At 39.9% G+C, this 14,306-nt stretch overlaps 1 protein-coding gene across 1 annotated transcript in view; it reads left to right on the top strand.

Annotated features, from left to right (window-relative positions):
* The window catches only part of ADGRB3 (adhesion G protein-coupled receptor B3), an 878,910-nt gene extending 872,945 nt beyond the window's left edge, over nucleotides 1-5,965 (top strand). The window contains exon 30 of the mRNA XM_068984093.1: nucleotides 5,777-5,965. Coding sequence (XP_068840194.1) covers nucleotides 5,777-5,965 — 189 coding nt within the window. The remainder of the gene's footprint in view (nucleotides 1-5,776) is intronic.
* Nucleotides 5,966-14,306: the final 8,341 nt, after the last annotated feature.

Below are 14,306 nucleotides of genomic sequence, written 5' to 3'. Positions count from 1 at the left end.
AACTTACCATTTATCCATGGTAAGTTGAGGAAGACCTGTACTAGAAAGCTCAGCCAAGAACTATCTGAGTTTGAGCAAGTTACCCAGCTCAATTTCTGAAGCTCAGTTTTTTCCTAAACTGAGCATAGAAAGTAGTCTGATAATGTGCCCCTTGGACCTTGACAAAGCGGAGTGGCCTTACCAGCCGCTAGCTAACTCTCTGACTCAGCTCTGAGAATTAGAGCTGGGATAGCCCACCCTCTGACCACTCTTCTCTCCAAGTGTGGCACTTTCTCTCAGCTTCACACGTTTGCAGACCCTGGCCAGCTGTCCTCCTCCCAACCTCTGGTGTTCTGAAATACACATCCTTTGAGGTGTTTCTGGTCACCTTCTCATGCTAGTAATTCTTTCATATATGTATGAGTCTTAGTCCTGGCTTTCTAATTAATGCTATTCACTTATCAAGAGGAAGAATTTATGTGTCTTTGTGTTTCGCTTGTATTCCTCTTAGTACTAAAAAGCATGATGGCCATACATGGTAAGTTATCAATAAATGGCCACTCTTGATTTCTTACATGTCACATAGTTTAATCTGCATTTGTTAAATGAAATATTATAGACTGTAACTCTTCACTGGTCTCTAAACAGCTTGTGTATATCAATCTATTTTCCTCCATACAGCAAGAATCATGCATTATGTGAAATCATCAACAAGAAGCATACAGAAAACACTGTATGTAGTGAGTGGTTCTTTCTCATCCCCTCCCCCTGCCCCCACACACACCACCAAATATTAAACTGTCAATTTTTAGGTAGCAGGAAAATGAAAACTGTACCATTGAGATTAGCTCTAACCTCATTAGCTACTCATTTTGAAACCCTGAAAGCTAACATTGAAATGAATTGAAGAAAGTTCTTGTTTTCTTTTTAAAAGGAGAAGGTTATGCTTACAAATTTGAAAGACTTGGGCAACAGATACAGCTGGCTGACTGCTATAATATGATTGTAATTTCCCCTTGTATGGTCTGGATATTAAATCATTAATGGCACAAATATCTGTATCTCAGTTTCCTGACAACCAAAATAGCATCCTAATTACAGCACATCTCTGCAGCAGCCTGCCTTTTCTAGAAAAGATTTATAAATATTTATCATTTGGGAGGTTAGGAGTGGGGAGGATAGTTGTCAATGCTGCTTCACTATTGTCCTAAATACATGTGAACAGAGGGAAAAAACACCCTTATTCCATTTTGATTAATAAGGAACATGTGAGTGAGTTTATTATCCTATAATTCATAGTGGCATGTTGCTAATGAAACAGTGCCTAATTAGGTGGAGAAAGAGATTTTCAAAACACAAAAACCTCAATAAAGTCTGTTTCCTTTTTTTTTTTCTGGCTACTAACTCACAACACCTGCCTTTCAATGCAAATGACTGTAATTATGTAGAATCTGGGGAATAAAAGGGAAACCAGAAGACCACTCTATCTCCCTGCCTCTAGGCAGGACAGCACCTGAATCTCCTACAAGGAATAGGTATGGTTAACAGCCCCATCATCATATAGAATAAGCATAGGGGTCTTTCACTTTTCCCCCAGAAAAAAAGGTTGGAAGAAGGAAAGAAAGAAGAGAGGGAGGGAAGAAAAGATCAGTGAAGGGGGAAAAGAAGGAAGGATGGAGGCGAGAGGGACTTACCCATCTGTCTTACTTACCTGTCTGCCCTGGTGAGGAAATTTGGGGAAACAAACAGGCATGTTTCGGGTGGCTCTGAATTCTCATAGTCTATGAATGTCCTCTTTCTATTTGTACAGCCTAAGACCACATTAGCATTTTTGGAAGCCTCATGCATGTTGGCTTATATTGAGTTTATAATTTATTAGTCCTTTATCACACATGCTTCAGTTTAAGTACATCTCCATTCTACACTTGAGCTCAAAAACAAATAAATGTAATATAACTGCATCAATTCAGGAACTTATTCTAACTCTGAATTTTGTATCAAGATTCAGGCCTCCATTGAAAGCTTTCCTGGCCCAGGTGGCTCTCCCTGTTGAATTCAGTAACCCCCATGGGCTGTTCCAGGGTTGATCGTTCCTTGGACCATTGAACAGGTCACCGTCTCTCCCTGACAGTCCATCACCCGCCGACCACAGAGGAAGATGGGTGGCCCAGCGGCGCTATCCCCCACTTCCGGCTTCCTGCCCTGCTTGCTGGCTGTGGTGGTCCTTCTCCACTCAAAGGTGTCCACACGCTTATGAGCCGTGGTGGGAACCGCAGCTCAGCAGGGAGTGCTGTAGGTTGCCAGAGGAGATGAACCTCATTCATTAATGTATTCCTAACTCAGAAATTCAATCAGCTGTGTACTGGCAACAATACTCTTTGAAATTAGAAACAAGACATCCTGACAGTGTTTAAAATTAGCCTTTGTATTTCCTGTATCCACAGTGCTAGATCTTTAAAACATAAAAGGAAAATCACACTTATTCTAAACGTGATGAAACGCTTAATTATATTTATTAGAGTATCGTTGCTTTACAGTGTTGCAATGTTGTTAGTTTCTGCGGTACAGAAAAGTGAATCAGCTATGCACACACAGACACATATATCTATCCCCTCTTTTTCAGATTTCCTTCTCGTGTAGGTCATCACAGAACACTGAGTAGAGTCCCCTGTCCTAGACAGTAGGCTCTCACTGGTTATTTTATACGTAACACCAATAGGGTATATATGTCACTTTTAATCTCCCAACTCTTCCCACCCTCCCTTCCCCTGTGGCATCCACATGTTGGTTCTCTACAATGTGTGTCTCTCTTTCTGCTTTGCAGATAAGATCATCTATACCATTTTTCTAGATTCCACACATATGCGTTAATATACAGTATTTATGAAAGTCATTTTTAAAGCAAATGAACGAGCACTTTACATATCTTGACTTCTTTTATGATTGAACTAATTACCTTTCTGTCAAACTTAAGATTCCCTGAAAGCTCCTTGAGACAGCCCTCCTCCAAAATGGATAAATCCACCCCATGGCTTGATTCAGCAGAATTTCTGCCCTTGAACCCTTCCATTGATGACTGATGGTTCTGATCCCTAGAGTGCCCCCGAAGGTCCAACCATTCCTCATTGCCTACAAAATAAATTCCAAATTGAGAAGTAGCCTGGCAGACAAAGCCTCTTATGATCTGACTTTCAGTCATCTTGGCTTGTTTTTTTTATTTTTCTAATAATCTTTTTCACTACAACTGAAATAAATTAGTCTGTGTTCCAAGAGGCCATTTCTACGCTGTCTGGATTTGAAGTTAGTACACATACTTTTCCAGCCACCTGACCTCCAGCCACTCATATGTCTTCCTGACAAAGTGCATCCTTCTCTGCCAGGCCTAAAGTCACTTTCCTCAAAAAGGTCTCTGTGCTCTCCACAGAAGGAAGCTGTATTGCCTCCCTCCTCCAAACTCCCACAGTACTTCTTCTGGATTGTAGGTATGTTTATATCTATATATTTTATACCTCCACTTCACTATCGACACCTTTATAACAAGTATAATTACTATCTAGTGAGTATTTATTGAAATCAAATATTATGCTCAGCTTCTCCACATTTTTTTTTTTAATCTTTGCAACCCATAAATTAGGTGATGAGCTGCACCTTTTGCCAAGTCCTTTGGCCCAAAAGACAAAGCATACCTGTTTTGCAAATGTTAAAGTTGAGGTTCAGAGAAATGGAGTCAGTTGTTCCAGGTCACATTCATATGGAATGGAGCAACTGGAATTTGGACCTGTGTGTACTGAGCTCTAAATCTATGTTCCCTCGTGGACCATGTGCTTTCCTATATTTGATGTATCACCTTTCTCTCCCGAGCACCTAACATGATGCCAGCGTAGAGCAGCTGATAAATAAACATGGATTGAAAGGAAGCAAAGAGGGAGAGAGGGAAAGAAAAGAGAGAGAGAAGGGGAGAGTTCTAGGACTATAATTCATGAGATTTTAGAGTATTCCACTAAATCAGAATTAACCCCCTATACATGCCCTAAAGTTTTACTTTTTATTAAATCTTTACTATTAGCTATTTTTTTTCTTGTATGTCCTCATGATTAAGGCTAACAAGTGCGGGAAATAGCTAACATATTGAGAATTTTAATAATGTCATTTCTACTTATACGCATATATATGGAATCTAGAAAGATGGTACTGATGGCAGCAGTGGAGATGCAAATATAGATAACATACTTGTGGACACAGTGGGGGAAGGAGAAGGTGAGATGAATCGAGAGAGGACAATGGAAATATATGTATTACCATATATAAAACAGGTAACCAGTGGGAATTTGCTGTATGATGCAAGGAGCTCACACCGGTGCTCCATGATGACCTAGGGTGTAGGATGGGGTGGGAGGTTCTAGAGGGAGGTTTAAGAGGGAGGGGACATATGTATACCTATGGCTGATTCATGCTGATGAATGGCAGAAATCAACACAATATTGTAAAGCAATTATCCTCCAGTTAAAAACAAATCAATTTAAAAAAAAGAGAAAAAGAATCTAGTTATAAATATTTCTATAAGCCCTGTCTTTTGACTATACTGGAGAATGATGTTTAATCTACTGAGTGGAATCCAAACAATTATTCAAGTACCTGTTTTCTATTTCCCCTGCTAATTGATTGTAGTTAGTTGAAGGCCAGAATTTGTGTGTGGAGGGGAAAGGAACGAATTCAACAACCATGAACTGTTTTCTTCTTCCTAAGGAGATTTCAGTCATGATTCTCTTCTTGTCTTTGATGTTATGCAGTTTAGTAAATCCTGTCCAAAGCCCCTCACTTTATAGAAAGCTTTAAATGACATTTATTTTTCATTTTTTGTAGTCTTTATTTCTTAATATAAATTTATTTATTTTAATTAGAAGCTAATTACTTTACAATATATTGGCTAGAAGTTAGCAGTTAAAATAAAGCAATTTTACTGCTAACTTCTAGCCAATATCAGGATATAAAAACCACAAATGATGTCTGTTCATACATTTCTCAAGCACCTACAACACTGAAGTTCTTGGTGGAGTTATAATTAGGCAGATCTTACATCTTAGGTGATTAGAGGGTGTGGACTATGAAACTTCAGAAGAAATGGCTTGCAGATATTTCTTTTTAAACCCTTATATTGCTGGATATGTCTTCCAAAAAGCTGTGCTCTTTGAAAGGATTTTTGGTAGTGTGCCATACAGGTATAGAGGAAATTGTGAAGATTATACAGCAGAAAAAAATACATCGCACATAGCATTTTCATGTTCTAAAAAGGGTAATTTCTTGAAAAACCAAGCAAAGATAGAGATCTAAAATTTTATTTTATAAAATAAGGCTAGTCTGGGTTATAGTTTTTAATATTACACAACATTCCCTATGACACAACTTCAATTTTTTTTTAATCACACCAAAGATTCTGCCAAAAGATGTAAGTGTTCTACCTTTTGTGTTAATGCTCCTTCCCACCTGAACCTACAGCCATCCTGACACTTCACGACATGCTCCCAAACAAAACATGATGTACGTTGCCTTCTATATCACTGTTCACTTCCTGTGATTGCTGGAACATTTTAGGGTAACCCAAAGAAGGTGTTCATCAGTTTGTTCAATGAAAGAAAACTGAAATCAAAACCATTTCCTGCAGCTGGCCACAATTTCCAATCATCTCTGAATCACATAAACTGGATTAAGCTTAAAACAGGCTCTCTTCCTGGAAATTTCAACAAGTGGCCACCCAAGTCATCAAATAAATGATTCCCTTCCCCTCTCTTCTTGACAGGAAAACCCAGCACCAAACAAGAATCCATGGGACACTTTCAAAAACCCCAGTGAATACCAACATTACACCACAATCAATGTCTTAGACACAGAGGCGAAAGATGCTTTGGAACTGAGACCAGCAGAGTGGGAGAAATGTCTGAGTTTGCCTCTGGACGTGCAGGAGGGGGACTTTCAAACAGAAGTTTAACAGAATCGAAATGGACTGTGGTGGAGACAAAATGTATTTGCACTGACGCTTAAGACTTGGGAAGCCTGACATTTCTCTCCAGACAATGCGACTCTCCTACGTCAGCACCTCCATGTGCCAAATGTCAGTGGTGTTTGTTTCGGTAACTTCTCCCTGGTCAGGCAAGTGGAGAGAGGCCCAGGTGTACAGTCCTGACTGCCCTGTGTTGTAAGTACCCGTGGAATGGATTTGTAAGGTAATCTTTATAGATAAACCTCAAGCAACGATTCATGTTGTAACCGCTTCATATGGTTTAGTTTTCAAAAAACTTCACCATGAAGCACAATGTACATATTTATGCAGTTTTTAAAGTTTATAACAGTCTGTTTGGCCATTACTACACTTTTTACTTTATAATATAAAAGCAAAGTTTTTGTCATTAAATGAATGTTTGTTGAGCTACATTCTTCATTGCTTTAAATGCAATAAAGTAATAATCTCACTTTTATATGAATAATATATTTCACATCTTTATTATTGCAGTTTTCTCTAGAAAGCTCTGAGTAGCTTTCTCTGCTGCAGCTGTGTATAAAATATTTAAAATGTTGTATGGTGTAAATAAACTTTTGTCTACATATCAGTTTTTTAGTGCATTTTATTTTGGATGTGTTGAACAGAAATTTACATATTTATAAAGTTTTTTTTTTCATTACAGATACTGAAAATGTATTCATGGTTTTAATAGCATACCGTTATTACTCCTTTGAGGCTTATGATTTCTCCAATGTAATAGTAGGTTTGTATAGTACTTCTGTATTTTCTACTCAAACACCCTTTGGAACAATGTACCATGTAAATGGGGCTTGTCCGAAATCTGCTGGCATCATACTCTTAGATAAATACCATGTTTTTTCTATTCTTGTGGCAAAAAAAAAAAAAAAAACTGCTAATAGAAAACAGTAAGTTACCATACAAAAAAATAATGCAGAGACAATGTTTGTTATCAGTAATGAAGCTCACTGCATGTTCCACAAAAGAAACTACTTGTACTGCTGTTCTTCGTAGCATATGGGAAGATGAACTTAACTTGGGATTAAAAAAAAAAACCTCCTATCTGTACATCCTCTAGCAGAAGGAAAGGGGAGTGGATGTACTTGGCAGATGCTTTATCTGATGTGAAGAGTCTGAGATGAGCCAACTGCAGAAGGCTTCCTGGTGTTCTGTCTGGCTTTGGAGCTGCACAGTGATGCCCCCCAGCCTGCAGAGCGGCACCAGAGGAACCTGGGAGCCCTGGGGTGGGGAGGATTCGGGCAATCTCCCCATCCTTTCAGGGGATGAGGAGATTGTGCTTTACAGTCTGAGGGAAAAATAAGGGAGTGGGGAGGAGATTGGGGGCTTCAAAACTTCTCGGATGTTTATTTAGATTAGCTTGCTGGTTAAGCCTGCACTGCATGGTCTTCTGTGGTGGGCTCCTGCTACCAGTGACCAGGGGACCCCAGCCCACAGGCCACGAGGCAGATGCCAAGGTGCTTCAATCTCAGGCACGCCTCTGAGCCGAGCCTTAAAACCCAACTCCTGTCAGACACCTTTCCTGTGCTCCAGGTGTGAGAAGTATATTTTTAAACAGATTTTAAAAATAAAGTGACAAAATCATGCTAAAATGCATATAATATAACAGGACTGTTTTTTAATAAAATAAACGATGCTAATTATAATATAACTGTAATATTTGATGCTTATTAAATTTATCAGGTGACTTTCTGGTGACAGGAATAATATTTAGTAATTTCTCTCACTTTCTCTATTATGTTTAAACACACACATATATGCATGTGTGCATATATACATACACATATACATACACACACCTATACATAGGTGTGTGTATGTATATAAAATCCATAACACTCAGCTCCATCTTAGTACCCTCTAGAGAGAATGAAATTCATATACACAGTTCTCCATTCCAAACTGTAAAATTTTGATGGAAAGTAAAAAACCACAAGTATAGGTTTGAAAATTCTATATGTTTAAAACATAAATTCAATATATTAGACTAATATTTCTTCTAAAATCATAATATTCAAGGGCATGAAACAAAAACTGACTTTTTTTCACCATTTTCCCCTAGTTTTGATAACTCTAAATACTAGAGTAATACATGAAACCTAACCAAAAATTGCATACTTAAAAATGTTAGGGTAAATGTTTTGGTTACTCTAAGAAGGATGCCAAGTCATAGTGGTGCTTTTGTTTGTTTTTTAATCTGTAAGAAGAAAATGCGAATCAGTCAGTATCACGGAATCATAATTTTAAGGCAGCCCTCTTCCAGTCCATGCCTTCTGAGTGTATACTGTCCTTAAATACATGGACTCAGTCACAGTGCTGAGTACAGCGGTCCCCTGACAATCTGGGCACGTACCTCAAAGCCCACTCAGCACCTGCCAGAGTCCTGGTGCCCTTGGACCGGACAGTCCCTGCCTCATGACCAGATTTGACCTATGGGGCCTCCCTGGTGGCACAGACGGTATTGTTTCTGCCTGCAATGCGGGAGACCAGGGTTTGATCCCTGGGTGGGGAAGATCCCCTGGAGAAGGAAATGGCTATCCACTCTAGCATTCTTGCCTGGAAAATTCCCAGACAGAGGAACCTGGAGGGCTACAGACCATAGCGTCACAAAGAGTTAGACACGGCTGAGCAACTAACACTTTCACTTCAAGTTACACCTCATATTTCATCCTCACCAACTATTTCATGATTTACCAAGCTAGAAAATAATTTCTCCTGTGAACTCTTATGGCATTGCTTCTGTACCTCTCCTAGGACTTTTAAGATCTAGATCTTCTACCTTGTTACTTATACACATTTCTGATATTCTCTGATGGACTGTAAGTGCCTGGAGGGCAGGATTCGTGTCTGATGCATTTTTGTACCTCATAAGGGATCTACCACAATAATGTGCACACAATAAACATGTGTTGAATTATTTGTGGAATTTATTTTAGTATTGCTTACAGTTACACATATCAAGTCACATGTCCCCAAAAGTTTACTGAACAGTCACTATGTGTGTATTTCTGTAAGTCTATACTCTGTTTAGGGTTCTATCCCTGGCCCAGGAAGATTCCACATGCTGCAGAGCAACTAAGCCCATGTTAACTACTGAGCCTGCTCTCCAGAGCCCACAGCCACAACTACTGATGTCCTTGCACCTAGAGCATGCACTCTGCAACAAGAGAAGCCACCACAATGAGAAGCCCTCCCATCACAATGAAGAGGAGTCCCCACTCGCCGCAACTAGAGAAAGCCCACAAGCAGCAATGAAGACTTAGTGCAACCAAAAATAAATAAATAAATAAATATGAGATCGCGTGTGAAACAAGTATTCGTATTATTTAAATATTAAGAAGCTCCTATAACCCCCATATTATCATTTTGTCCTTCAGATTACCACATGGGAAAGAATTAGTTATCCAAGATGCAGCTCAGAAGCAGCTGACCACCTTAGCAGGTGACCTAAGATCACCATAAATAAATACAACCCAATATTAGGGCCCAGGTCTTCTGACTTCTGCTCTGGGACCACTCCTGTGATACCATAGTGTTTCCAGTTTTTTCTTCTAGATTACTAAGTTCCCAAATCAAACAATGGTAAGTGGAGATGTTTTTCAGGCAAATCACAGAGGCAGAGAACTGAAAACATGCGTTAGGTGCCCTGGGGATGCTGAGACTGGGAGCTTCTGGGAGCAGGAAAGCATGGCTGATCCAAAACAACAGGTGGTCTTAAAGAGATTTGGATCTAGAATCCATCGTGTGGTTCTACTTGCACCTGCTTGACTTCTCAAACCCACTTGAAATGTATTTAGTTTTCCTCTCATTGCGTTATTACCTGGACACATGCAACAGGAGTTAGAAGAGAGAATCCAACCCGAGTTTTCAGACTGGATTCAGACAGCTAGTAAAAATACACAATCACGAGAACTTTTTCTTTTTTAAAGGTGTAGTCAATAAGCCATTGTTTCAGAAAATTCATCTTGTAAATTTTGAATCATTCTCAGCTTCTTAGGAAAACTTTATTAGTTTTAATTTTCCAGAGGTATCTATGTCAAAATTAATTCATGAAATTCTATCATGTTAGAGCACGTCATTGAAGAACATGGGACAAACATGTCTCTGGCATGTCAGGCTACACAGAGTTTTAAGTGATGAAAAAATCACCTTGCCCTCCTGAGATACTTCTGTAGTTACCTGTAACTGGTGTAGTGCAACAGAAAAGAGGTTTAATAAGAAGAGAACCAGAAGAATATAGAGGCTGAAGAGATTTTTGCAACTGATGAAAATGGTAGTCATATTTTCGGTGTCATAAAACAAGTCCAGATGTAGGTAAGGAGTACCTCTATTTACAAAAACTATTGCAGTAAGACTGAGAACTGCTGACCCAGGGAGAACACTCCACCTGTGAGATCCAGCGCATCCCAGACATCATGCAGGAGGGAATATTGAGCAAGACAGGAAAGAACTGGGTCAAAGAGTGGGATGAGTGGATGGGGGGGACCAGGCAACTGAACAGGGGGTGTCTTTCTTGGTGGCCAGACAATTCTGGGACAGACAGACAGGTAGGGGAGGTTGTTCCATCTTCCATGTTTAATCTCCTGCACACACTCATGCTCATGGTCAGTCATGTCTGACTCTTTGCAACCCCATGAACTGTAGCCCACTAGACTCCTCTGCCCATGGAATTTCCCAGGCAAGAATACAGGAGTGAAGTGTCATTTCCTACTCCAGGGGATCTTTTCGACCCAGGGATCAAACCCATGTCTCTTGCATCTCCTGCTTTGGCAGGCAGATTCTTTACCACTAGCACCACCTGTTAATCTCACAGTTTTTTAAACTCAAGGATGGGCTAAAGTTCAGCTTGACTCCTTGTATCTTTCCACCACACAGCTTGCTGGTCTTGAGCTGTTGGTTTAGAAATACAAACTTTCCAAAATGCAAAAAAAAAAAAAATAGCACTTTGGTTTGTAATTCAAATAGAGCTGGGATATGGGTACAGATGAGGAAGTACCTTTTCCCTTGACACAGGCTCCTGGTGATGCTAGGTTCCTGCACCCCCTCCCTCCAGACTGGGAGATGGAGGGGTCACCTTCTTGCACTTTCATAGACTTGGTGCAGGTGCTTGAGAAATATTCCTGGCCCTGTAAAACCTGAAAGATGCTTTTTAAAATACCTACATCTCACAGAGGCAGAGAATTTACAATTCCAGTTCAGTTCAGTCGCTCAGTCGTGTCCAACTCTTTGTGACCCCATGAACTGCAGCACACCAGGCCTCCCTGTCCATCACAAACTCCCGAAGTCTACCCAAACCCATGTCCATTGAGTCGGTGATGCCATCCAACCATCTCGTCCTCCATCGTCCCCTTCTCCTCCTGCCCTCAATCTTTCCCAGCATCAGGGAGTCAAATAATTCAAGTCTGCGCAGGTGGAATTCCAAATTCTCTCTAATAAGAGCTCCAAGATAAGGCAGGTCAAGGACCTAGAGTCCAGGAGAATCCTGTCTGAAGTTTGGTCAAGTGAGGGGAAGGTTAAGATCTTCCTGGTCACAGGTAAACTCATCCATTGACACCTGAAAACTAACTAAACTGTTAAGACATCTGCAAGCTTAATCCACTAGTGTTCATCACCTCAAAGCATCAAGCACTTCCCTCCCAAAGACAGCAATTCATCTTGAAAATGACTCTTCTGGTGGCAACCACCAATGTCAGAGGCCTCAAGCCCTCTTGAGGAGAGTCTGCTTAGAGCTTCCTCCTCACCAAAGCCACTAAACTCCAGGAAGAGGAGCTGGCTCACTTTTAATAATCAATTCTCCATGAAAGAGTCACAAAGATTATTGTTTCAACTTCTCAAATCAATGCCTGGCATCACCCAGTAGCTCCCTTTTTCTCCCTGTCAAATCTAGAATTGCAGTCCTAAAATGCACAGAGAATTTTACATAGAGACTAAAAGGTAATTTTATGTAGTAATTGTATTATGCTTCATTCTGAAGTGAATTTGGGATAGTTTATAAAAAATATATACATTAGTATATTTATTCAACAAATAGAGTCTGTTGCAGACTAGATACTAACATAGCATCTAAGAAGTGGTGATTCAACAGTGAACAAAACATGACCCCTATTTTCAGGGACTTAGTATCTTTGAGAACAGACAGACCAAGAAAGAGAATTACAATAATTTGATGGATTTATGCTAGCAAACTCTTGGGAAAGACACTGATACATAAGTAAAAAACATGAGGAAAGACAATCAAGGTGATACAGAGGCTAACAACACTTAAAATATATGCCTCAAGGTTCTAGACTCTTCTCTGGAACTACAAACAAGTGACAGCTCTGAGCTCCCTAGAAACCTGTGCAAATATAGAAACTGCAATTCATTCTGTAGTTCACAGTGTCCCTAAGACCAAAGCCAACATCTCCTCTGTAAACACAAAAGGCAAGAGGTGTTTCTCATGAACCCTCATGCTGCAGGTGAATTCTATATAAATAGCATCCTTATAAATTTCCTGAACATTATAGACATAATATTCACATCCCCCACCTTTTGGTCTTTATGCAAACCCTGTTTTATTTTAAATGTACACATATATGCATGCATACTCAGTGTGTCCAACTCTTTGTGACCCTGTGAACTGTAGCCTACCAGGCTCCCCGGTCCATGGGATTCTCCAGGCAAGAATATTGGAATGGGTTGCCATTTCCTTCTCCAGGGGAATAGTCCCCACCCAAGGATCAAACCCATGTTTCCTCTGTCTCCTGCTTTGGCAGGCAGATTCTTTACCCCTGTGCCACCTGGGAAGCCCAATATACATATATAGGAGATCATGAAAATATTTCTGTTATTTTTTTACTAAAGTTTTAAATATTGCACTCCATTGACAGTTATTACAAAATATCAGCCATCTTCCCCTTGTTGAACAGTACATCCTTGAGCCTGTCTTAACCCCCATAGCTTGTGCCTCCCACTCCCCTACCCCTATACTGCTGTCCCACCTCCCCTCACCCTACTGGTAACCACTGGTTTGTTCTCTATATCTATGGGTCTGCTTCTTTTTTGTTATATCACTAGTTGGTTGTACTTTTTAGATTCTACACATAAGTGATATCATAGAGTATTTGTCTTTCTGTGTCTGACATGTCTCTTCTTGAAGGATAATGTGATGATTAATTTATGTCTCAACTTGACTAGACCATGACATTTGGCCAAACACCAGACTGGTTATCATGATGAAGGTATATTTTGGAAGAGATCAACATTTCAATCAATAAGACTTTGATTAAAGCAGATTACCTCCCATAATGTGGGCGGGCCTTATGAAATCAAGGAAGGCCTTCAGATATAAAGACTGAGGCTCCCCAACAGAGGGAATATTCTTCCCCTAAATGGCTTCAGAACTAGAGCTGTAACACCAGCTCTTCCACAAGTCTCCAGCTGCTGCCTGCTCTGCAGATTCAGACTCACTAGCCCTCTCCATCACCTGAATCAATTTCTCAAATCTCTCTTTTAAAAAAATTATACCCATAGACACATACACACATCCTATTGGTTCTCTTCCTTTAGAGCATCCTAATACAAATAAATAGTTAAGACTTAAGTACAATCACTAAAACCAGTTTCTCACAGTCAGAATATTGTTCTGCAAGTACAAAGCTTCCCCATTATCTGGTTGAATAAAAAAAAAAAATGGAGAATATTATTCTACTTCCAGAAATCACCCATGAAGATGACTTTCCAAAAACCAAGATTTTGGTAATAATCTTAAGTTCTTTCTGAATGCTTGTCAATACTTTATGCATAAATATTCATTTAATCCTTAAAATAAGCCTAGGAGGCATGTTTTATCGTTATTCCCATTTGGGATCCGTAACTCCTCCAACACCACACAAGGCAGCAAATGGCAGAGCCGGGACATGTCCTCAGAGTTTGACCCCAGAAACGAAGCTCCCAATTATTCTGCTGAAAACTGAATAAGGTTCAGGGGGTAGGAAGTTCAAGGGTAAACTCACTGGCAAGTATTTGGAATGAATGAAGGTAAAGCAGATCATATCTATTTATGCATCTATTTCTCTATATAGGCGCATATATATATATATATATATATATACACACACACACACACACACACACACATATACTCATGGGGCTTCCCAGGTGGCACTAGTGGCAAATAACCTGCTTGCCAATGAGGAGACATAAGAGATGTGGGTTTGATCCCTGGGTTGGGATAATCCCCTGGAGCAGGAAGTGGAAACCCACTCCAATATTCTAGCTTGGAGAATTCCATAGACAGAGAAGCCTGGTGGGC

Source organism: Capricornis sumatraensis, chromosome 11, assembly GCF_032405125.1.
Source record: "Capricornis sumatraensis isolate serow.1 chromosome 11, serow.2, whole genome shotgun sequence".
Lineage (NCBI taxonomy): Eukaryota > Metazoa > Chordata > Mammalia > Artiodactyla > Bovidae > Capricornis > Capricornis sumatraensis.
This window is presented reverse-complemented; position numbering and strand designations above follow the sequence as displayed.